The sequence below is a fragment of the Sapajus apella genome, unplaced genomic scaffold (genome assembly GCF_009761245.1).
Source record: "Sapajus apella isolate SASKATOON/1434 unplaced genomic scaffold, GSC_monkey_1.0 scaffold4, whole genome shotgun sequence".
Taxonomy (NCBI): Eukaryota; Metazoa; Chordata; class Mammalia; order Primates; family Cebidae; genus Sapajus; species Sapajus apella.
The window spans coordinates 32,077,554-32,103,134 of record NW_022436944.1 but is presented as its reverse complement, the minus strand read 5'-3'; the positions used below and the strand labels follow the sequence as shown (position 1 = coordinate 32,103,134).

Sequence of the window (25,581 nt, the reverse complement as noted above, 5' to 3'; positions counted from 1 at the left end):
TGGTGTGATTATTACTTATTGTATGAGTAATATCCATCCATCCTGTATCAAAATATTTCCATCCTGTATCAAAATATTTCATATAGCCCATAAATATATATGCCTATTTTATACCTACAAAAATTAAAAAAATTAAATTGGCCAGGTGCAGTGGCTCACACCTGTAATCCCACCACTTTGAGAGGCCGAGGTGGGTGGATCACCCAAGATTACGAGGTCGAGACTAGCCTGGCCAACATGGCAAAACCCTGCCTCTACTAAAAATACAAAAATTAGCTGGGCATTGTGGTGTGCACCTGTAATTCCAGCTACTTGGGAGGCTGAGGCAGAAGAATCACTTGTATTCAGGAGGTGGAGGTTGCAGTGAGCCAAGATCACGCCACTGCACTCCAGCCTGTGTGAAAGAGTGAGACTCTGCCTCAGCATACCAAATAGCAAAAAAAAAAAAAAAAAGAAGAAGAAAAAGAAAAGAAAAGAAAGCCAAACAAAAAAACCTGAACAGACAAAAAAATCAAAGTCAGTCTTTGTTCTTTGTAATGAACTACCTGGCCCCCATACATGTCCTGGGTCCATCTCCTACTCAGTTTTCTTTTTTTTTTTTAATTGTACTTTGGGCTCTGGGGTACATGTGCACATCCTGCATCCTGCAGGCTTGTTGCATAAGTACATACATGCCATGGTGGTTTGCTGTCTCCATCCCCCCCGCCCTGGTCTTCACTTTGAAAGGATTTGCTATGGACTGCAGCTACATAGCCTTCTCAATGCAGAAAACTGAATGTACCTGATAATGCAAATCCCAATATTAGTCTGTAACATAAAACCCCATTCACTGTTATAGACAGCTCAAGAAAAGGAAAACCTCATGAATCCGGAAACAAAGGCACCTGCCCTAACCATCCCCATCCCCTCCAACAACTATCAACTCTGTAGATGTTACACTCAAAAAAACAAAACAACAACAACAACAACAACAACAACAACAACAAAAAAAAAAAGTAGGGTCAGTGTGGTGGCTCACCCCTGTAATCCCAGCACTATGGGAGGCCTAGGCTGGTAGATCACTAGAGGTCAGGAGTTAGAGACTAGCCTGGGCAACATGGTGAAACTCTGTCTCTACTAAAAACACAAAAATTAGACAGGCGTGATGGCTCATGCCTGTACTACCAGCTACTCGGGAGGCTGGGGTATGAGAATTCCTTGAACCCAGGAGGCAGATGTTTCAGTGAGCTGAGATTGCGCCACTGCACTCTAGCCTGAGTGATGTCACGAGACCCTGCCTCAAATATAAAATAAAATAAAATAAGAATTTTAGCAGTTGGACTTCATTCTGTGTCCTTTAAAGAGGACCTGATGGAAAAGAGGTTATTCAGATGGGCCATTTCCAACCCTGTCTATTCTTCAGAAACACTAAGGGTTCAAGAGAACTAAATAAAAATTCTATTTCAGGCCCAACCCAGTCCTCACATGAGCCACGATACTTTTGGACAAACTTCACTTTTATTTGTTTATTTGTTTGGCTTAAGGAATTGCAGGAAGTCTTATACTTCCTACTTTTTGGAAAAATAAATGGCATAATTCTAAACTAAATTTCATTTGGATTACAGATTTAAATGTCAAAAAAACAAATCATAGAAGACAAAGGGAAGAAAACAGAAGCAAATATTAATTAAATTTCAGAACACGGAATGTATTTGCAAGCTTTGAAGTGAAAACCGAAAAGGAAGAAACCACAAAAGAAAAGACTGACAAATTTGGATAAATACAAATTTAAAACTTCTTCACTACAACAAAAACAATGAAAATAACCAAAATGAAAAATCAAAGAGACCAGAATGAGGGTGGTAAGGGGTAGATGCAATGCTGCTGTTACCACAGACAGAAAACTAACATCTTTGTTGCATAAAGAACTTCTAAAAATTGGTTTAAGAAATTAAGGCTTGAGTAAGTATGTAAGCCAACATCTGTGCTCACAAATCACACAAGTGGAAACATTGTTATAAACAAATGTGGCAAAAGATTAAAGCCTGCTATAATCACATAAATACAAATTAAAGAAAAAATATGATTTTTGCTTATCAGAATGGCAAAATCTAAAATAATCACTCCCAATCTTGGTGACAGCACAAGGAATAGATATGATAGACTGCTTATTCACCATGCAAATAAATCTTGGAAAGCACTCTGCCAACTTGATTAAGCCATACAAATATTTTTATACTTTGAGCCAGTTATTCCACATCTGGGAATTTATCCTAGGGAAATAATCTAAAAGAAGGAAGAAATTCTTCTTTTTGATGTCATTGAGTATTACTGATAGCTCAGAGAGTTTTTAATGGTCTGGCTGTAGGTCTGCAATGCTTCTAGCAGGTTTGGGATCAGGGAGTGGAGAGGAAGGCAAAATTGGTGCCTGCCTTGCCCAGGAAATCATCCTGCCATTTGGCCTGGTTCAGGTGCTTGGAGCTGGCTCATATTCGATCTCTTTGTCTTGTGTAAGCCAGGGCTGATTTGAGTTCTGCAAGCTCTGGGAGGTGGAATGGGTGAGTAGATAGTAATCTATCTCTGAATAGACCCCATACCTTTGGGGAAGGTATGACTCCCCTCTCCATCCCCACAATTGTGGCTGGGAAGAGACATTACTTTTTTACAGAATAACTATAGGCCCTCTGCCTCTCCTAGGCCTCTGGAAACTGTGTGGAGCCATGTGACGGATTTTGGTCAATGAACTGTGAGTGAAAGTGATGGCCTTCACTTCTGGCCTGATGCCTTTAAGCACCAGTGTGTGTCTCTTCATCTCTCTCTTTTCCTGTTCTGAAGGGCTGACCAGATGATGCAACCATACTTCAGAAAAGCCTCTATCAACCCAGATCTCTGAGACGCTCAATTGCAGAGCCCCTCCCAATTCATTTTTGAAATGTAGCATGAGCAAGAAGTAAAGTTCTACTCTATGTGACAGATTTTGGGGCTGTCTGCTACCTCCTCCGGAGGAGAGGCTTTGCTTTGGTAGCAGACAGCCCCAAAATCTGTCACATAGAGTAGAACTTTACTTCTTGCTCATGGTGGCTGGATTGAGTAGATGAGAGTGAGAAGGAGAGGAGAGCCCAGAGGCCCTGAGGAAGGCAGATCTCTGTAAGGACTCGGGCTTTGTTAGCACTTTGAGCGAAGACAGGACGCTACTGGCAGATTTTGAGCAGAGGAATGATACGAGCTAATTTGTATTTTATTTATTTATTGAGACTCAGTTTTGCTCTATTGTCCAGGCTGGAGTGCACTGGCGTGATCTCGGCTCACTGCAATCTCTGTCTCCTGGGTTCAAGTGATTCTCCTGCCTCAGCCTCTCAAATAGCTGGAATTACAGGCACCCACCACCACATCCGGCTAATTTTTGTGTTTTTAGTAGAGATGGAGTTTCACTATGTGGGCAAGGCTGGTCTTGAACTTCTGACCTCAGGTGATCTACCCGCCTTGGCCTCCCAAAGTGCTGGGATTACAGGTGTGAGCCACTGCACCCGACCTGATTTGTATTTTAAAAGGATGACTCTGGTTGCTGAAGAATAGGGTTACCAGAGTCAGCAAATAAAACTACACGGTGTCGAGGTGAATTTCAGATAAATGCACAGTTTTTTTTCGTATAAGTATAGCCCTTGCAATATATGTGATATATTTATGCTAAAAAGGAGAAATATTGAGGGCATAAAGGTGAAAACAGGAAGATCAGCTGGGGGTATTGCAATAAACCAGGTGAGAGACGAAGACAGTTCAGACCTGGGAGGTAGATGGCAGGTGGCAAGAAGTGGTTGAATTTTGGATATAAGAGATCAAGAGTGTAATCTCGCTCTCTCTCTCTCTCTCTCTCTAAGTATTTTGTGCGAGCCAGTTTGATTCATCTTACCACCAAAAATAGAGGAAAACAGTGGTGGTCAATGGGGAGGATGTGGGTGTGGGCCCTCTGGCATATGAGAAGGATGTGGGTTACACCGCAAGTTTCATATCATGTTAGAGAATCCATGAGAACAGAATTAGTCACTCGAAGGTAGAAAAAAGCCCAAGGTCAGGTGTCAGCCCAGACAGAGCTCCTCTCCTACTCACTCAGGGTCATGGGGATCAGCCCCTGGGAAATAGCGGCAAAAACTCTGGCTGTGACACTTTCTTTTTGGTGTTCTTGTCTTTAGCTGGGTGCCAACAGACATCTCCTTGCTGGAGGAAGAATAAGAAAAAGCCTGTTGAGAGAATGGTGACTTGTGACTGGATCTTTGCATTTAAACCTCTTTTGTTCTGAGCCAATGTGCTGAAAATTCTTAGAGGGCAGAATCAACATCTTACAGGTTGCTGGAGTCAAAGGGAGGTAGGATCTCTTGCAGGAATGTGCTAAGTGCCATCAGGTGTGCTGCTCACGAGCCAAATCCAGACATTATCACCCCTTTTTCAAGGATGAGAGATTGATGCAGAAAGTTCTGGCAATCTTCTCAGGGTTACTCTGGAGAACTTGTTTGATTTCCCATCATTATCACTTGTCTAAGTCAAACAAACATCCCTTTAGTGATAAAGACCTGAGAAACTGAAAGAAGATAAGAAAGATGTATAGTTTTTATTCTATGAAGAGTTTAAGATCAAGTGTTTGGTCCAAAGAGACCCACAAAAACATAATCCTTACCAGCTGGCTTCTCTCCCTGCATGCCCCCTGCCTCATGCATTCAATTGTTTAGCAAAAATGTATTGAGCACCTTTTATATAGCAGGTTCTACATTAGGCCAATACACTAGCGACCAAAAGATGAACTGTGAAGTCAAGGTTGGAAGAAAGAATAAACCAGGTTAAGGGTGAAGGATGAGGAAGATGTTCCAGAAGGAAAGCTTGTGCAAATGTCTGGCGGCAGGAGGGAGGGTAGATGATGCCAGGGGATGAGTGGGGAACAGAAGGGACACAGGTAGATGCAAGAAAGCTATGTGAGAGTGTCTGGCAGGTCATATTAAGGATTTTAATTTTTATCCCCTGTGCAAGGGGATGCTATGGAAATACTTTAAGACAATGACAGGATCAGATATACATTTTGAAAGGATAAAATCCAAATGTCTTATATAAAAAATCCTAATGATTCCACCAAAAAACTGTTAGAAATAATAACTAAGTTCAGTAAAGTTGCAGGATATAAAAGCAACATATGAAAATAGTAGTATTTTAGTACACTAACAAACTATTCAAAAAAATCAAGAAATCTCATTTACAGTAGGTACAAAAATATTTAGAAATCAATTTAAACAAGGAGATAAAACACTTGTACACTGAAAACTATAAAACAGTGAAAGAAATTGAAGGCACAAATAAATGGAAAGATATCTTGTCTTCATGGATTGGAAGAATTAATATTGTTAAAATGTCCAAAATGATCTATAGATTCAATGCAATCCCTACAAAAATTCCAATGACATTTTTCACAGAACTAGGAAAAAAAATTTCTAAAATTTGTGTAGAACCACAAAAGACCCCAAATAGCCAAAGCAATCCTGAGCTAAAAGAACAAGGCTGGAAGCATTACACTATCTGACTTCAAAATATTCTACAAAGCTATAGTAATCAAAACAGCATGGTATTGGCATGTGAACAGACACATAGACTAATGAAACAGATTGGAGAGCTCAGAAACAAATCTACACATTTATGATCAATTGATTTTTGACAAAGATCAAATAATGAGGAAAGGACAGTCTTTTTAGTAAATAGTGCTGGGGCAACTGCGTATCCACAAGGAGAAGAATGCAATTAGACTCTTATCTCACACCATATGCAAAAATCAACTCAAAATAGATTAAAGATTTAAATGTAGGACCTGAAACAGTAAAACTACTGAAGAAAACATGGAGTAGGAGATCTATGATGTTGGTCTGGGCAATAATTTTTTGGATATAACGCCAAAGCATAGGCAATGACAGCAGGAATAGACACACGGGAATACATCAAACTAAAAAGCCTCTGCACAGCCAAGGAAACAGCCAGCAGAGTGAAGAAACAATCCGCAGAACTGGAGACAATATTTGCAAAACATACATCTAATAAGAGGTTAATATTCAAAATATATAAGGAACTCAAATAACGCAGTGAGAAAACAAACAAGCAAAGGATTTGAATAGACATTTCTCAAAAGAAGACATACAAATGGGCAACATGTATATGAAAAAAGGTGCTCAACATCACTAATCATCAGAGAAATGCAAATTAAAACCACAATGAGATATCACTGGCTATGATCAAAAGGACAAAAGATAACAAGGGTTGGGGAGGATGCGGAGTAAAGGGAACACTTGTTCATGGATGGTGGGAATGTAAATTAGGGTAGCCATTATGGAAAACAGTATGGAGGTTCCTCAAATCTTCCAAATATAACTACTATCTGATCCAGCAATCCCCCTACTGGGTATATATTCAAAGGAAATAAATCAGTATGCTGGAGAGATATCTGTACTCCCATGTTTACTGCAGCACTATTCACTACAGGCAAAATTTGGAAGCAATCTAAGTGTCCATGAATAGATGAATGGATAAAGAAAAAATGATATATATATATGTAAATATATATATATATATGTCTGTATATATGTCCCAAAAAATTATAACCAAATGAAAATAGAAAAATGACCTTGCTAATATGCAATTAAAAAAATAAAAACAAAAACAGAAAGCCCAAGTGTCTATCACTAGAGGACTGATTAGACCAATTAGACTACACCCATATGGGGAATACCAGGTATCTGTTCAAAAGAACAAATATAACCTAATAGCATGATCTCTAAGAAATATTGTTTCAGCTCTTTTCCACCCCGGCTGTGTAAGGATAGGCCGCCGTCATGAACGACACAGTAACTATCCACACTAGAAAGTTCATGACCAACCGACTGCTTCAGAGAAAACAAATGGTCATTGATGCCCTTCACCCCGGGAAGGCAACAGTGCCTAAGACAGAAATTTGGGAAAAACTAGCCAAAATGTACAAGACCACACTGGATGTCATCTTTGTATTTGGATTCAGAACTCATTTTGGTGGTGGCAAGACAACTGGCTTTGGCATGATTTATGATTCCCTGGATTATGTAAAGAAAAATGAACCCAAACATAGACTTGCAAGACATGGCCTGTATGAGAAGAAAAAGATCTCAAGAAAGCAATGAAAGGAACGCAAGAACAGAATGAAGAAAGTCAGGGGGACTGCAAAGGCCAATGTTGGCATGGGCAAAAAGTGAGCTGGAGATTGGATCACAGCCGAAGGAGTGAAGGTGCTGCAATGATGTTATCTATGGCCGTTGTGGATTTTTCACGAGAAGCTTAATAAACTAAAAACTTAAAAAAAAAAGGCCGGGTGCAGTGGCTCAAGCCTGTAATCCCAGCATTTTGGGAGGCCGAGGCGGGTGGATCACGAGGTCAAGAGATCGAGACCATCCTGGTCAACATGGTGAAACCCCGTCTCTACTAAAAATACAAAAAACATTAGCTGGGCATGGTGGTGCGTGCCTGTAATCCCAGCTACTCAGGAGGCTGAGGCAGGGGAATTGCCTGAACCCAGGAGGCGGAGGTTGCGGTGAGCCGAGATCGCGCCATTGCACTCCAGCCTGGGTAACATGAGTGAAACTCCGTCTCAAAAAAAAAAAAAAAGAAATATTGTTTTAAAAATATAAGGTACAGAACAGTGTGTACTATATACTATCATTTGTACAGGAAATGCATGTATATAAATACCCAATTCTCATTATTTGCAGTAGTTATAGGCTAAGAGCTGCTCAGAACACTGAATTAGTGAATACTGAAACATCTCCTGAGAGAAATACAGGGTTATGTTTCTATGACCCTCTGGTCACAACACTTTTGTAAACCCATCAATACATCACCATGTTTAATGTGTGTATTACTGATCCAATACATTTAATATATATTATTCACTTAATAAATATTAAAACATATTGTTGATTCATTGACAATATGTTTGAACTCATTGCCAACAGCACCATAACTCATACCTGAATGAAGGTCATCTAACACATACATTTTCTCCTAAGGCATATCACAGCTTTCTTGTGCTTAGAAATGGTAGACAAAATTTCAGCACTATGCTTGGGGACCATTTTAAACAGAAAAGTAATCAATAAAAAGTACAAAAATGTGAAAAATGTGCTAAAGAGACCACAGAAAGGACAGTAGTTTATAGTGTGAGAGCCAAACCAAGAAAGCAGAGAATTGCCTGATTTGACTTCAGTTGGTACCATGTACATTGGGTGACTCAAAGATTTTTCCAGCTCTACACATGTCTGCAAATGGCTGTGAGTACTGGTTTTGGGGTTACAAATAAAGTTTAGTGATTAGGTGAATTTGCAAATGCAGAATCTGTGAATAACAAAGATTAACTCTTTTTTTCCTGGAAGTAATCTCAAAGTTAAACATAACTTGCAAAAATAAAAGTAGTTCAAGAATACTCATTAAACCCTTTGTCCAGATTCACCTACTGTTAACATTTTGCCCCATTTGTTTCTCTTTTGTGTCCTTCTTCCTCTTCCAATGTACACACACACACACATACACACACACACAACACACACACACACACACACTTTTTTTCTTGAACTACATAAGGGTAAGTTGTATATATCAGGGCTCTTTACCTCTAAATAAGTCAGTATGTATTTAAAAAAAAAAAAAGACAAAAACAAAACAAAACAAAACAAAAAAAAGAATAGTCCTAATACAACCAGAGTAGACTTATGAACTTGTGTAAAATTTTATGTATATGCCCCTTCAACTTTGGTAAATTTAACATGGATGGAATACTTTAATCTACCATTTCCACTAATTCTAGAACACATCCATAACCTTTCTTGCCTTTTGTGATATTGATTACTGATGCTTTCAGATAATGCCACTATCCCCCCAATACATGCTTTAAAAAAAGAATAGTCCTCATTTTGGGTTTCTCTGATACTTCCTCATGGTTAGATTAAGGTTATCCATTCTCTTCTGGAATACTACATAGGTGTTGATATAAAATCTATTTGCTTTAAAACACATGGAGTATCTATGAAGAAAGAAAGGCAAAGAAACTTGTAACAGGGATTGTCTTCAGGGAAGGCAGTTGGAAGCCTGGAGGAGGGAAGAGAGAAGGAGAGCTATTTTTCACTGTGTACCCTGATATATCCATAGAATTATGAACTGTGTATGTATAGTACTTACTCAAAAACAAAATTTTAAAACATTTTATAAGGTAGGTGAGGCTGGCATTATTGCCCCCATTTTCCACATGGAGAATGGGCTCCAGGAATAAATGTGAAGCAGAAAGAGCTCCACTCCAGGCCTATGACCCCATGGCCTATGTAATGCCTGCTGTCACTCAGACTGCTCCTCTGAAACTGGCTGTGTGCAAGTTGGAGTGAGTGCTCAGAGGAGGGGAGAGTGAAAGTGGGGGTGTCAGGGAAGGCCTCCTGGGAGAGGAGAGCCTGAACTAAGTGTAGAAACATGAAAAGTTAGCCATATGTCCAAGGGTTATAGGAGTAGAGATGATATGAGGGCAGGAACAGGAAGAATGGTATTTCAGATAGAAAGTGCTTTGGATCCAAGAATAGCAGGTGTGCAATGTGCATGCCCCATTCAGATCTGCAAGGAAGAATAGGATCTTTTTTACCAGCCTCATACTACTGTGTAGTGGGGAAGCCGAGTGTCTTGAACAATAGACATGTCTTTTCTCCTTGCAGTCTTGGAATTGAACTCCCTCGTGTGGCTGCTTTCCATAGACTCTTAGAAAAATTCAGTGTCTCCAAGCTCTATATTTCTGAGCTCTGTCTGATCTCCTTTCTTCTCCCCAAGATGCCTTCTGTGTATCTAGGTAAAGGATGGCCCTTACTATATCCCTGAAGTTGGGTGGTGGTGAAGGGGTCTTCATATACCTGGGTCCTCTGGCCCTTTGCTGTGCTCACTGAAGAGAGGGGCATCTGTTCCTGGCAGTGGACCTGGGAGGTATGACTGCTCCATGAGGCATCCTGGGATAATGTGCTGTCAAGCTGGCTACATCATTTGCAGGGCCCTATGCAAAATAATAAAAATGAAGAATCCCTCGTTCAAAAGGCAGGAAAAAAGATCCTAAAATATAAAACATTTTCCTTTCTTCTGGTGTTCCTCTCTTCATTTGTTGTGGTGTTTTCCTTTTTTGTTGTTGAGATGGAGTCTTGCTCTGTTGCCTCCTGGAGGCTGGAGTGCAGTGGCACAATCTGGGTTCACTACAACCTCCACCTCCTCCTGGATTCAAGTGATTCTCCTGCTTCAGCCTCCCAAGTAGCTGGGATTACAAGTGCCCACCACCGTACCTGGCTAATTTTTGTATTTTTCAAAGATACGGGGTTTCACCACCTTGGCCAGGCTGGTCTCGAACTCCTAACCTCAAGTGATCCACCTACCTTGGCCTCCCAAAGTGCTAGGATTACAGGCATGAGCCACCACACCTGGTCTTTTGTGGTGTTGTCTATTTGCTATTTAATGTCTTTTTTTTTTTTTTTTTTTGAGATGGAGTCTTGCTCTGTTGCCCAGGCTGGAGTGCAATGGCACAATCTGGGCTCACTGCAACCTCCGCCTCCTGGGTTCAAGTGATTCTCCTGCCTCAGCCTCCTAAGTAGCTGGGATTACAGGTGTGTGCCACCATGCCTGGCTAATTTTTTGTATTTTTAATAGAGACGGGGTTTCACCATGTTGGTCAGGCTGGTCTCAAACTCCTGACCTTGTGATCTTCCCACCTCAGCCTCCCAAAGTGCTGGGATTACAGGTGTGAGCCACTGCGCCTGGCCTATTTAATGCCATTCTAACTAAAGAACAATTAAAATTTTATATGATTAGTAGGAATTTTACTAAAATCAAATGTGGGCCCTTCTGAGCATGGGGCCTATGCAATTGGGCAGGTCTATGAAGCTGGCCCCGTGCGGTGGATCCCCAGCTGGAGCAGCCAATTGGCACTCCTGGCCATCCCTGGGACTCCGCCGCTCCACAGACCCTCTCAGCAACTGAGACAGTTATCCTTTGGTATCTTTCCCTCCAATTAACACCCAATTTGTAGCTGAAGACTACACATCACCACTTCTTTTCCAGCTGGGTACTGTCAGCTGACTAAGTTTTAACCAATGGAGTATAAGCAGATACGTGTGTACAGTTTCTGGGAAGGGTCTTTACTAAGAGGTGGAGAAGGGATGACCTCCTCTGCTTACCTCTTCCTGGGGGCTGGATGTGGTGGACATAACGGCAGCACCCCAAGGGGCCAGCTTGGACCATGTGGACAAGGGCCACACTTAGGAATGGAGGAGAGGAAAGCTCAGACACGCAAGGGTCTCTCACACTTTACCAGCCCTGGATGGGCCGCCTCCAGGATTTTACATGAGAAAATAAATCTATGTGTTATGTTCCAAGCCACTATTAAACTGTATGTTTTTAGGCTACTGTAAAACCAAACTTACACCTATCTGATAAATCACCTTTGTGTCCCCTTGCATAGGACAGGAAATTCTGGATCCTCTACACCACGTGGAGGCCATGGGGAGCCAGAAATGTTGTAGATAAAAGTGTTACTGAAACACAGTCATGTGCCTTCATTTAGTATTGTATGTGGCTGCTTTTGAGCTGTAACAGCAGAATTGGGTAGTTGTGAGATATTTACTGTTTGGCCCTTTAAGATACAGTTTGCTGACTCCTGTCTTAGCAGATTTCCCCTTCTAAGAATGCCGCTAGCTTCTCCACAACCCATCGGGCCCTGAGGGTCTCATCACCAGCTTCCACAACCTCCATCTCCACACTCTTTTTCAATTATTCAGGTTTGACTTTCCCAGGACCATGCTGGCAAGCATTGAACAACTGGCTCCTCTATGAGAGGAAAAACAAAAAGCCCTGATGTATATATTGTGTAAATGTTCTGAGTATGGCTAATTTCAAGCTAACAACAGCATGTTGTTTCGAGCTAACATCATGTTGTTAGCTTGAAATTAACCATAGTAGGAACGATTGGGAAGTGATGAAGACACTCAGCTGTAAGGGGCAGTAAGACACAGCTCCCATGCTTCACTAGAGCCAGATCCTTTACATCAGGGCCTGAGTTCTTCTCAATTCTGCATTGAATGGAACCCTAAAATCTAATCAACCAGGCTTGGATTTTGATGTGCGTATGGATGGTCTCCAACTTACAGTTGTTCTAACTTACCATTTTTCAACTTTATATGGTGTCAAAGTGATATGTATGCAGTAGAAATCATACTTTGGATTTTGAATTTTGATCTTTTCCAGGGTTAGCAATATGTTGTATAATACTCTCTTGCCATGCTGGGCAGCTCCCAGTCAGCCATGTGGTCAGGAGGGTAAACAACTGATACTCTACAGTGTTCTGTGTGCCCAACTGCGGGCTAACGTAAGGAATCTGAGCACGTTTAAGATAGGCTGAGCTACGATGTTTGGCAGGTTCAGTGTATTCAACACTTTCTGACTGACAGTATTTTCAGTTTGGGATAGGTCTATCAGGATGTTAACCCCATCAAAAGTTGAGAAGCAGCTATACTAATGGCAGCTAAATGAATTTAGAGAATGTAGCTCCCTGGATGTCAGCACTATTTTTCCATTTACTTTCTCAATGTTGATAATATTTACATTCTGTTCTGTTCATTTTGTTATGATTGTCTACAGATTGGTCATATAAATGACATTATTGTAACCTGCAGCTATGATGTTATATTGTATAATGATTTGCTGCAGGATCAAGTAGCATGACTGCAGCTCTGAAGAAGAAAATGACCTTCTGTTATTAAGTATCTGCAGACCAAAGGAGAATGTCCCATGTATCAAAATGTAAACTAATAAACTAGCTTATTTTGTTCCAGGTTTATATTTCTTCTCACACTCAAATTGTATTTTTCCTTTTTTTTTTTTTTTTTTTTTTCTGAGACAGAGTCTTGCTCTATTGCCAGGCTGGAGTGTGCAGTGGTGCGATCTCGGCTCACTGCAACCTCCGACTCCCTGATTCAAGCTATTCTCCTGCCTCAGCCTCCCGAGTAGCTGGTATTACAGGTGTCTGCCACCACGACCAGCTAATTTTTGTATTTTTAGTAGAGACGGGGTTTCACCACCTTGGCCAGGATGGTCTTGATCTCCTGACCTTGTGATTTCCCGGCCTTGGCCTCCCAAAGTGCTGGGATTACAGGCGTGAGCCACTGCACCCGGCCAAGATTCTATTTCTTAACAGTATTACTTACTCTTTTTGGAATTATTTGGTTTTAGTGAGACATCTTCTTGAGTAATTTCTTCATATGCAGGGCATAAGTAGTAAATTTTCTGACTCCCTGAATTTCAGAAAATGTCTTTATTTTTTCACTTTGGGTGGTAACTTGTCTGGCTATGGATTTCCAGATTCAAATTAATTTTCTTTCAAAACTTGGAAGATACTGTCTTTGTCTCATAGCATCTAATTGGTGTGAAATCTGATGTCAAGCTGAAACTCATTTCTTTATATGTACCTGTTTTTTTTCTTTCTGGAAGCTTATATGATTTTCTCTTTATCCTTTAAGTTCTGAAATTTTGCCCAAGTGTATTTAAATGTGATATTTCTTTACTCATCCTTATTGCCCTCAGTGGGTCCCTTAAAACAACACACAAACAAAACAAAATACTTATTTGGCTTATTACCAAAAAATGTTGCCAAGCAAACAAAAATGGCTCACATTACCACCGGCCAGATAACTTCAACTGACGCTTTTAAAGCATAAAATAAGCCAGGTGCGCTGGTTCATGCCCGCAATCCCAGCACTTTGGGAGGCTAAGGTAGGAGGATTGCTTGAGCCCAGGAGTTTGAGACCAGCCTGGGCAACATAGGGAGGCCCCCATCTCTACAAAAAATAAACAAAAACTAGCTGGGCATGGTGGTGCACGCCTGTGGTCCCAGCTACTAGGGAGGCTGAGGCTGAGCCAGGGAGGTCAAGGCTGCAGTGAGACAAGATTGTGCCACTGCACTCCAGCCTAGGCAACAGAACAAGACCCTTAATTTAAAAAATTAAGCATAGCCGGGCACAGTGGCTCAAGCCTGTAATCCCAGCACTTTGGGAGGCCAAGGTCGGTGGATCACCTGAAGTCAGGAGTTCAAGACCAGCCTGCCCAACATAGTGAAACCCCATCTCTACTAAAAACACAAAAAATCAGCTAGGCGTGGTGGTAGGTACCTATAATCCCAGCTACTAGGGAGGCTGAGGCAAGAGAATCGCTTGAACCTGGGAGGCAGAGGTTGCTGTGAGCCAAGATTGCACCTTTGCACTCCAGCCTGGGAAACAAGAGCAAAACTCTGTCTCAAAAAAAAAAAAAAAAAAAAAAGAAAGAAAGAAAGAAAGAAAAAGAAAAAGAAAAAAAAATTAAGCATAAAATAATACAGTATCATGCAAAGAGTAAAACAGTTCCACGCAGTATAAAATGAAAAGTACAGCTCAATTCCTGTCCCTGAAGATCACCATCCTTGCTGGTTCTTTGGGTATCACTCAGGAAAAAATGCTTATACTGGTATATAATGTTCAATTTTATAAATGTACACATCACATGAACTTACCATCTCCTGGAGAGCTCTAGGAGTCAGCACACACAGTCATGTTTCCCTCATTCCACTCTATGCATGAACCAAAATGGACCTAACTAGAACCTTGTGGATGGACATTTCAAAATATGCCAACAAACAATGCTGTAGGAAACATCTTTGAATGATTATGATGCAGAATTTTTCTCAGCCACTGCCAATCAGGGACCTCCACAGCTGGCAATATACCCCTAGCCTCCAGCCCCTGTCTGGCCCTCACTCAGGCTTCAGGCCTGCCACTGGGGGTGCCCCGCCTACTTGGTCTACCTGTGTTATAGCTTGTATCCATGTTCGGCGGTTCCCAACCTCTCGTCCTATGTCCAAGAGGAATTAGGATATGCTGACAATTGAAGGGTGAGAATGGGTGGAGAAGAAATTTATCGAGCAACAGAACAGCTCTCAGCAGAGAGGTGACGTAGCAGGTAGTCCACCACCCCGCATTTGGGTGATTTCTCTCCCCATGTGGCTGGGTCCAGGGCTTTTTCTGGACTCAGAATGGGGATTGTGTGCTGATTGGTTTGTGAGTATGTAAAAAAGGTTAAAGCAAAGATATCACTCAAAAATGGGCACAACAGTGTAGAAAACCAATTAGGAAAGGGTAGGTATATGTCAAATAGGCGAAGGGTGGGGATCAATCAGGAAAGCATGTCAAACAAAAAGACAGATTCTCAATCTGGTCTGTGGATTTGACTTGTAGCTTGACTTTCAGGCTTTAAACTGTCTTTGGCTTGGAAGTGGGGTTTCACTGGAGACCCATCCCTATCTGTCTAGGCACTTGCCTGCCTCCTGCTGCTATCAATGACAGATATCTTGACATACTTTAATGAGTTTATGCAAGGGATAAATTCCTAATAGTGACAGTTCTGGAATAAAGAGAAAGGGCATTTTAAATTCCGATTTTTTTTTCTTGCCAATTTGCCTTGCACAAACTCGGCACCATTGCATTCTCAATAGCAGATTAATCAAAGTGCTGACTCCCCACTTACTTATTAATCATGGGTATTTTCAAGGTTTCAAAGTTGTGCCCATCTGGATAGGTGAAAACATTGGTGTTTTAATATGCATTTTTTTTTTAGTTGTGTGTGTGGCTTACATTGTTCCCTATGTTTATTGGCCATTAGTGTTATTATTTGTTTGTGTGTTTTTCTTGACTTCTCTATTCATATTCTCACCTTCAATGGATCCTTTTCTCGGATCATCTGCGCCTCTCTTTGCCTCAGGAAAATGTCTTTTGGTTACTTCCTCAATTTGTCTCCTTCCCTCTGTCTTCTCTGCCTCTTTCCTGGATCCAGACATCTGGGTCTGGAGTTATCTTCATGTTATTTTTATTTTATCCTATGTTTTCCATCTGTCAGTCTTTACACTCTGCCCTAAAGGAGATGTTTTTCAACATTATCTCCCAGACATTCAGCTTTCTTTTAAAAAATTCTAGATTAGGGCCGGGCGCAGTGGCTCAAGCCTGTAATCCCAGCACTTTCGGAGGCCGAGGCGGGTGGATCACGAGGTCAAGAGATCGAGACCATCCTGGTCAACATGGTGAAACCCCGTCTCTACTAAAAATACAAAAAATTAGCTGGGCATGGTGGTGCGTGGCTGTAATCCCAGCTACTCACGGGGCTGGGGCAGGAGAATTGCCTGAACCCAGGAGGCGGAGGTTGCGGTGAGCCGAGATCGCGCCATTGCACTCCAGCCTGGGTAACATGAGTGAAATTCCGTCTCAAAAAAAAAAAAAAAAATTCTAGATTATTATTTTTGAAAATCAAAGTAGTATATGAGGATTGTTTTATAAGCAAAATATAACTTATATAGTTTATAGTAAAAATAGCACTGTCCCACAATTTTTTACTCCTAATCCTCCCCCTAAACTTTTTTTTTTTTTTTTTTAGAGACAGAGTCTTGCTCTGTTGCCCAGGCCAGAGTGCAGTGGTATGATCTCGGCTCACTGCACTTCTGCCTCCTGAGTTCAAGTGATTCTCCTGCCTCAACCTCATGAGTAGCTGGGACCACAGGCATGCGCCACTATGCCTGGCTAATTTTTGTATTTTTTGTAGAGACGGGATTTTACCATGTTGGCCAGACTGGTCTCAAACTCCGACCTCAGGTAATCCAATCACCTCAGCCTCCCAAAGTGCTGGGATTACAGGGGTGAGCCACCATTCCCAGCCTCCCTAAACTTTTGAACTATTATTTTCCTGGTATTTACTGCCATATTTCTCAACTCTACATGTTATCTTTTGATGGCCTATCATGGAAGACAAAGATTTATTGACAACACCACCACCATGTCCCCACTGTCATTCTCTGCATTCTGCTGTGATAGTTATGCCCCAACTTTTTGTTAAATTGTCACTTTTTTGGATAAACATGTGAGCTGAATTCATGGTTGAGTCAAAAAGTCCATTATGATTATGTCTCTTTTTATTTTTTCCTGGCGTTAATAATTGCTTATTTTTTATTTTTTGCTTAGTTTTTAATGTACCTTCGAAACCCTCCTAATGGAGCTGAAAAACACTTTTGAATTTGGAAGAGCCCTTGTCCACGGACTGGCTGACAGAGCAAAGAAAGACAGATTAGAGTGTCAAGCAGACAAGAAAGGCAGGAAAAAGGTGGAATGTTTCCAGGCTCCTGACAAGGAAAAGGGAAAACAGATCCACAGGGATCTAGGGAGCTGGAGCTTTTGAAATCAGCTGTTTGACCTCAGAATGTCTCTACAGAAATAGCATTGTCCGTGGTGGGTGGTTCCCAGCCCATCTCCCACCCCAGCACACCCCTAAGCTGAACAGCTATACAGGACCTTTCCAGAAAAGTTGTAAGACTGGGATGGGCACAGTGGCTCATGGCTGTAATCCTAGCACTTTGGGAAGCCGAGGCGGACGAATTGCCTGAGGTCAGAAGTTTGAGAACAGCCTGGCCAACACGGTGAAACCCAATCTTTACCAAAAATTCAAAAATTATCAGGGCATGGTGGTGCACACCTGTAGTCCCGGCTACTCAGGAGGCTGGGGCAGGAGGATCACTTGAACCTGGGAGGTGAAGGTTGCAGTGGGCAGAGATGATGCCACTGCACTCCAGCCTGGGTGACAGAACAAGACTCTATCTCAAACAAACAAAGTAGCGGTGTTGTTTTTCAAGTTTGCAAGAAAGTAGAAACATTGAAGCAGCAATAATTTTGCATTTACCTCGTACAGCAGTGCTGGAGGCAGAGAGAGTATTGATGCTTTCTGCTTGGTGAAGACAGCAGTGGGCCAACGGTAAGCCCTCCATCCCCCTAGTGGGTGAATGTGGGTAAGATGGACAGGAGAGAAAAAGAATCCAACGGGAGAAGGAGATTATGAGAAGGGAGAAGCCTCAACTGGGCTGAAGCCCTTCCCTGGCCTTAATACCCAGCCTTCTCCACCCCTAATTTTGCTAACCCTGCCCAGCACATAGTAGGTGTTGAATAAGTGATATAAGTAATAGGCTCTGTGAGGTGAGAGTACTTCTCAAGGGTGTGAGGATGGATATCCATAAGTCAGAAGTCTGTAATTTAGGGGTGGTTGATAAGCACAGCAACAAATGTTTCATGTATTTTGATCTTTCAGTTCATCTGGGCAAACACATAAAATCTTTGTATTGTGGAAGAACTGATCATCCCCTAAGGGCCCTACTGGGGGTTGGCAGATCTTGTGTACCTCTTCTGAGCCACCAAATCTTCTCTTTCTTCGTCACCAAACCCAGGAAGCGGTCATATTCCTTTCTGTGGGTGGTGGAGAGAAGAAAGATGGGGGGACACCCAGGGGTTACTAGCTTTTAACAGAACCACATTTTAGTTGGTTGGAAGCCTAGTGATGAGCAGGGATGATCACAGAGGCCTCACCTCACACCTTGTCCTGGCTTCATCTGGACTGAGTGGACCCAAGCGTGTTCCAGAGAGCTGGGTGGTGGTGCACCTCCCGCAGGCCGCCAGGGCACAGAAAGCCTTACTCTGCCCCGGCCTAGCTTTGTGCATTTTCAATTATTCTGTCCTGGTGGCTCCAGGAAATATAATTCTTAGTCCCCAGAACACCAGTCTAGACTAGCTCTGTTGTTTAACACTTGCCTCTATTCAAATGTCTTGTGATAGCTGTTTGCTAAATTTTGTTAACCTTGCCTTGCACATAGTAGGTGATCAATAAGTAACTGTATGAATTAATAAACTCTGATCCTTTCTCAGCGTCTAGCTCTGCAATGTGCCTGGAGAATAAGTGACAATCTTTCCCTGCTGTCACCACTCCTCCCCTCTGGGATGTATGCTGAGCACCTTCCAGAGTCTCTGCATTTCCGCGGGGAGGTGCTTGTGCACACACATGCACACCTGCACACACAGAGGCTCATACTCACCACACCTGTGCAGGACATGTTCAGTGCTCCTCTGTGTGTGTTAGCACAGGAACAGGAGAGGTCCTGTCTGCAACTTCTCACTCTCTCTCCAGGGTTGTGTCCAGAAATAGGCTCCAGTTACCTTTCAGTGTCTGCAGGCAACAACATCAAGCATCATGACCAACATCACAGCACAAGTCTTTCCTATGTGCTGGGCACTGTTTACTGCTTTTCAGTTACTTCTAGCAACAACCCTAAGAAGTAGGTCTGATTATCCAATTTTAATGCTGAAGATACTGTGACTCAGAGAAGTTAATTTGTCTAAGATCACACAGATGAGCCCAGATACGACCCCAGGCCTTTCCAACACATATCTGTATACATAATTACGCCATCATTCTTGAGCATCAAAGGGAGTTCAGCAAACAGAGGAAGGAGCTGGGGTTCTGAGACACTACCTGTCAGGACCACCAGGGGCCGCTGTTTCTCCATGCTTGGGCCAGGAACGCAGCCACTCCCCTACAGACCTCAGGAATGCAGCCCGAGCGTGTGGCCTTGGGAACACAAGGGGGTCCCACAAAATTCATACCCAATAGAGCCCACCTCACCTTGCTTCAGCACAGTCTTCAGCCCACCCTCACCCCCACAACTTGGCATGGGAACATGGGGAGGTTGGCAGTTGCAGATACCAAAGTAGAAGTCTGAATTGGAACACGTGATTCTTCTGCTCTGTCAGAAATTCTTCCAGTTGTAGGGCCTGGCCACCTCATTTTCAGGGAAATGGCTAACTGCTGGGGCCCTTCTGAGAGCAGAAAGCTTCTCAGAGATGGGCTCCCGGGGTGAGAGGACCCTGCTTAGGTCAGTGGCCTCCAAATTGGGGTATGTAAGATGATCTGTTGGGGTACAGAAAGAAAATAATAGAACCTTTATGTATGTATTTATAATTTTAATCTAAAAATAAGAGCTGATGCAGTGGCATGGGTCTGTAGTCCCAGCTACTTGGGAAGCTGAGATGAGAGCATTGCTTGAGCCCAGGAGTTTGAGGCCAGCATGGGCAACATAGGGACTCTCTGTCTGTAAAATAAGTAAATAAATGACAATGTGACTTCACTGTTTTGTTTTTTTGGGGTTTTTTTTTGAGACAGAATCTTATTCTGTCACCCAGGCTGATCGCACCAGGAGTGCAGTGGTGCAGTCTCGGCTCACTGCAACCCCCATCTCCCTGGCTCAAGATATCCTCCCAGTTCAGCCTTCCAAGTAGCTGGGACCACAGATGCCTGCCACCACACCCAGCTAATTGTAATGTTTTATATTCAGATTGGTGCTGGCTCTGTCACTGGTTTGTATTTCAAATAGTCCTGAGTCAGCAAAGAATGTGTGGTGAACTGAGAGAAGAATGGGGGTGCCCTGACAGGAACAGGCCTCAGCACAGTTGGCCTGGCTCCTGCTGGATGGGATTTATGGCGGCTATACCAAACCTAAGTAGGTAACACATAACTGAACCAGAGTCATCCTCACGGAACTGACAAGTATTCCTTCTAAGTATTCGTATGGAGAATCCAAGATTTGATGATAAAGTGATCAGTATCTGCACGTTCGAACCAGAGGAAGATGCCTGAGCTGCTGCTTCCGCTTCTTGTGGGAACTCTTAGCTGCCTCATGACATAAAAATGACATTCTAGATAGACCTTTTAAGGTACCCATCTTCCAAATTTAAATCTGTCAAAATTATTGGAAATTATATCTATTATCACTTACAATGAACCTTGCTGTAATAACAACGAATCACTGTATCTTGGTACAGTGACAGCTAGTGACAGAAGCACAGGCATACGGTGTGTCGGGGTACAGGCAAAACCCTATTTGGAGGTGGAGGCAGAGATCAAAAGGCCACCGGAGTATGCTGCAGCCAACAGTTCAGCATTCCTGTCTTTACCATTCTTGTTTTTTTTTCTTTTTGAGATGGAGTTTTGCCTTTGTTGCCCAGGCTGGGGTGCAGTGGTGTGATCTCAGTTCACTGCAACCTCTGCCTCCTGGGTTCAAGAGATTCTCCTGCCTCAGCCTCCCGAGTAGCTGGGACTACAGGAGGTCGCCACCAAGCCCAGCTAACTTTTGTATTTTTTTTAGTAGAGATGGGGTTTCACCATGTTGGCCAGGATGGCCTCCATCTCTTGACCTTGTGATCCACACGCCTCGGCCTTCCAAAGTGCTGGGATTACAGAGGTGGGCCACCGCGCCAGGCCCCATCTTTACCATTCTTTGTTTGGAGCTCAGGGGCTGAGCTGCTGGATTTGTGAAGACTGTTGCTGACATTGCTCAAGGGCTAGGCATTGGAACTATGACCCTTGGGGATTTTGGTTTCAATTCCAATTGAGGCATTTAAAGTCAGGTGGTTTTTGTTTTTGGTCTACTTTATGAGTCTCCAATTCTTGTAAAGAAAGGAGGGGAGGAAGAGAAAAGGGAGGAGGAAGCGGGTTGGAGCCTTCCATTGCGTGGTGTTCTGTGGCACTCCCTCGAGTGTGGACTTTGTGTGCATTTTCCAATCTTGCACAATGGAGGAGACTCCTTCTGGATCCCTTTTCTTAAGTTCTTCCTTTCAGGGGTAGATTTTTCTGATGGCATTTGTCTGAATCTTGACAGAAAGATGATTCTTATTTATTTTCTTTCTCTGAGACAGGGTTTCACTCTGTGAGTGCAGTGGTACAATCATGGCTCACTGCAGCCTTGACCTCCCTGGCTCAAGGGATCTTCCCACCTCAGCTTCCCAAGTAGCTGGGACTACAGGCATGTGCCACTATGCCTGGCTGATTTTTAATTTTTTAAATTTTTCATAGAGATGGGGTCTCACTATGTTGCCCAGGCTGTTCTTGAACTCCTTGGCTAAAGCGATCTGCCCACCTCAGCCTCTCAAAGTACTGAGATTACAGATTTGAGATAGTTAAATGAACTTTCTAAGAGGACTTCCTGAGAACAAACATAAGGTTGTCTGTATAACTTCTTGTCAAAGCATCAGTATTCAGTATTCCTTTGGAAGATTTAAGCATGTAGAGTCCTGGGTTTTGCTTATGGCCTCCCAGCTCAGACTCTATGAGCTCGCCCAGGAAAAGGGATTTTCAACAAGCCCATCCCTCCACACCCCACAAACTAGGGATTTTGAGAAACATTATTCTGTATAATGACATTTTTGAAAACTCTAGTCTTTCAAAGAGTTTATTATTTGAGTTTATTTCTCTTACTATGGAATAGGGAAGGCCTGGGGGTCGTTTATTCATTTTCAGCACAAGGATGAAGTGAGGCTCCGAAGAGGTCAGCCATTCATGAGTATGCAGGAAAGGTAACGGGAGATGGGGCTGGTCCTCCCTCGGAACCAAGCCCTCCCAGCCCAGTTCTGCTGCACACACTGGACACACGTGAGTGTGGGGAGTGATATGACACTTCAGTGAGGAGGGCCCTGAATTGAAGTAACTCCAAGAGAAGGGGCTGAATTTCTGAGGCCAATTCATCCCCAAAACCAGATCCCTACCTGGGCCCAGTGGGAAATCACAATCCCACTCATCTTCAGAAAGGGACCTTAGAATGCAAGGCTTCAATGCTATTCAGTCTAACCACATGACTGGCCAAATCCCTGGAGGTTCTTTAGCAGAATATCAGCACAATGGCATGTTGGCTGCAGAATACTAAAAAGGACTCTAGGCTGGGTGCAGTAAGTAGCTCGCGCCTGTAGTCCCAGTTACTAGGAGGCTGAAGCAGGAAGATGGCTTGAGCCTGGGCATATGAGGCTGCAGTGAGCCAGGATAGCACCACTGTGTTATCCTTCCTCTAGCTGGGTGTTAGAGGAAGACTCTGTCACACATACACACACAAACACGGGGCTCTAGAGTAGAGGCCAGAAAGTTCCTTCTCTTGGCAGAGCCTCCTCCCTGCCTCTGCTGCCCCTGGACCGCAGCTCCTTCCAGAAGGCCCACCCTGTCCTGCTCTGCCCTGGGCTGGTCCAGCAACCGTTGTGGTCCTCGGATTGCACCCTGGGGCTGCTTCTGCCTTGTTAATTATCACTCTGCACTGAAATGGTCAGGCGTCTGCTTCCCCCAGGGGACAGTGAGTCTCTTGGAGGTAGGCGCTGGGTTCCGTAAGTGTCTGTAAAATGAATAGGCTCCTCACGGGGGTTTCTCTTGTGTCTGACTTAGTCATCTTCACAAGTACGCTCACACCCCACTGAGACAGAGCCGTGGCACTGCCATTGGATGAACTGCCAGGGTATTATAAAATGTCGCCGGGCGCGGTGGCTCAAGCCTGTAATCCCAGCACTGTGGGAGGCCGAGGCGGGTGGATCACGAGGTCAAGAGATCAAGACCATCCTGGTCAACACGGTGAAACCCCGTCTCTACTAAAGCTACAAAAAAAAAAAAATTAGCTGGGCATGGTGGCGCGTGCCTGTAGTCCCAGCTACTCAGGAGGCTGAGGCAGGAGAATTGCCTGAACCCAGGAGGCGGAGGTTGCGGTGAGCCGAGATCGCGCCATTGCACTCCAGCCTGGGTAACAAGAGCGAAACTCCGTCTCAAAAAAAAAAAATGTCTAGAATGTCCATCTTCTGTGACACAGGGAACAGACAAACCTTGAGCCAGGGCTGCAACCTCAAATCAGGGCTGCATGGCCACTTGCCACCTGGTCACTCTGGGCCCACCTCCAGATATTGCAGGCAACACCCCTGCCAGGTAGGAAGGGGGCCACTTTATTTTCCTGCTCTCAGAAGCTCCGAAACCAACCAAGCAAGGCAAGTCAGCCATCAGGCTCAGCCTGGCAGGCAGCGCTCCTGACTCCCCACCCTTCCTCCAGGCCAGGTGTCTGCCAATGAGAGCCTGGGTTCTGCTTTCCCGCCTTTCCTGGCAGCACAAACCACGCTCAGGATGGTGAGCAATGCAAGTTCCAGGCATGCCTTTCTGCATTGCTGGGTTCCCAGGTGTCACTTCATCCACAGGGTGAGTCCTCCACAGCTCTGCGGGCTGATACACATGCAAATTTCCCCACGCAAACACTGTTAGGCCGTGTGGCACCTTTCCCACTGAGAAAGCTCCCCGTCAGCAAGCTGGGGAATGGGTGAAAGCCCATGCTGTGCCCGCCCGGGGGGCACACACTGGCCGGGAGTCTGGGCAAGCGGACAGCGCAGACTCGCGCCTCGAGTCCTTCCGCAGGCCTGTGGTCTGGCTCTAGGGAAAAGCCCATTTGCTCACCTGATCCCGTGGTGTTTCCACGTCGGCTCAGCTGTGCGCGTGCTGGTGTGTGCGACCCGAGTGGTTTCTACACCGTCGTGGAAACCCCCAGCCCAGTGGTTGTAGACTTTCTTGGGCCGTCGACTCTCCCCAGGAGCGTGATTCTCACTACGGGGGAGCGGCGCTTTATCCGGCGGGGCGGGCGGACACTCCTGCAGACCTACTTTGGCCCATTTTCTCTCAGTTTCCGACCCAGAGCTGCAGGGACAGGGGCGGGCTGCGTTTCCTTCGCTGAGCCCTCCGCAGGGCCGCCGCGCGGGCGGGCAGGGCCGAGGCTGCAGCGGGGCCGAGGCTGCAGCGGGGCCGAGGCTGCAGCGGGCCGAGGCTGCAGCGGGGCCGAGGCCTGAGGCGCCTGCGCGGGAGCCGACCTCGGGCGCCGGGAGCCGCGGCGGGAGCGCGGAGGGCTGCGGGCGTTAGAGAGGGCCAAGGCCGCGCCCGGGGGGACCGGGAAGCCGGGAGAGGAAGCTGCCCGGGGGCGGGGTGTTTTGTCACCAAGGCTCTGAGGGGCCGTGAAAGCTTTTGACCTGTTTTCATTGGGAGCAAATGACAAAGCTGAAAACGACGGAGGAGTGGGGCTGCGGCAATGGAGGCAGCCGTGTGGGGAGGCCGGACGCTTCCCGCTGAAGAGCGAGAGGGGACTCCCAGACCCAAAAGGCGCGCTGGGCACGGAGTGGGGCAGCCGCCAGGGGGCGCCCGCACGGGCTCAGGCTCGGGCTCCGGGCCCCGGAGGGGCGGGCAGCTGCGGGGAGCGCCCGGGAGGGGCGGGGCGGGGCGGGCGGGATCCGGGGCTGCGCTCTGGCCGCGGCGTGAGGAATGCGGCCTTTGGCTGGTCCCAGGCCGGCATTCCGGCCGGCGCAGGAATGTGAACAGTGTGTTCACTGCGCACTCTGAGCGCAAAACTTGGTTCTCCTCCCCTTGGAGAACGCTGGCCCCCTCTGAGCCACCCCTCCGAGCCTCTGGCACGTCCGTCCGTCCGGGTGGAGGACAGGGCCCCGAGGGGGCACTCGCAGGAGGCACCGGACAGGGGTGCGGCGGGAGGGAAGCCCGCAGGGGTGCGCTCATGCTCTGAGAAAGCCTGGCCAGTGGCTGAAAGGGGAGATAGGACCTGCCCCTCTTCATCATCAGCCTCAAGGGGCACAGGGTTCAGATTTCAAAATGTGCCCATTTAGGGAGCATATTGTGAATAACAAGACCAAAAGATGGGGGAAGAGTATTTTAGACAGAGGGAACCTTGTGGAGGAAGAGCCTATGATCCGACAGGCCCCCAGAGTGTAAGTCTGCTCCAGGTTCTCCCCATGCCTGCCAAATGCCCAGCTGAGTCACAATAAGGGTCAGGGTGTCCACCTCAGTCCACCCGTGATGTCAGTT

General features: G+C 44.8%; 1 protein-coding gene and 1 pseudogene across 1 annotated transcript; one reads left to right on the top strand and one right to left on the bottom strand.

The window, feature by feature from the left end:
- The first annotated feature begins 6,679 nt into the window (after window positions 1–6,679).
- LOC116541732 lies at window positions 6,680–7,332 on the top strand (annotated as a pseudogene).
- Window positions 7,333–21,124: 13,792 nt separating this feature from the next.
- On the bottom strand, window positions 21,125–25,275 carry LOC116537905 (basic proline-rich protein-like). Its single transcript, XM_032260126.1, has 3 exons — window positions 25,093–25,275; window positions 24,175–24,617; window positions 21,125–21,578 (listed from the first exon to the last, which is right to left on the bottom strand). The coding sequence occupies exons 1-3, from the start codon at window positions 25,273–25,275 to the stop codon at window positions 21,359–21,361; spliced, it is 846 nt and encodes a 281-aa protein (XP_032116017.1). The 3' UTR covers window positions 21,125–21,358.
- Window positions 25,276–25,581: the final 306 nt, after the last annotated feature.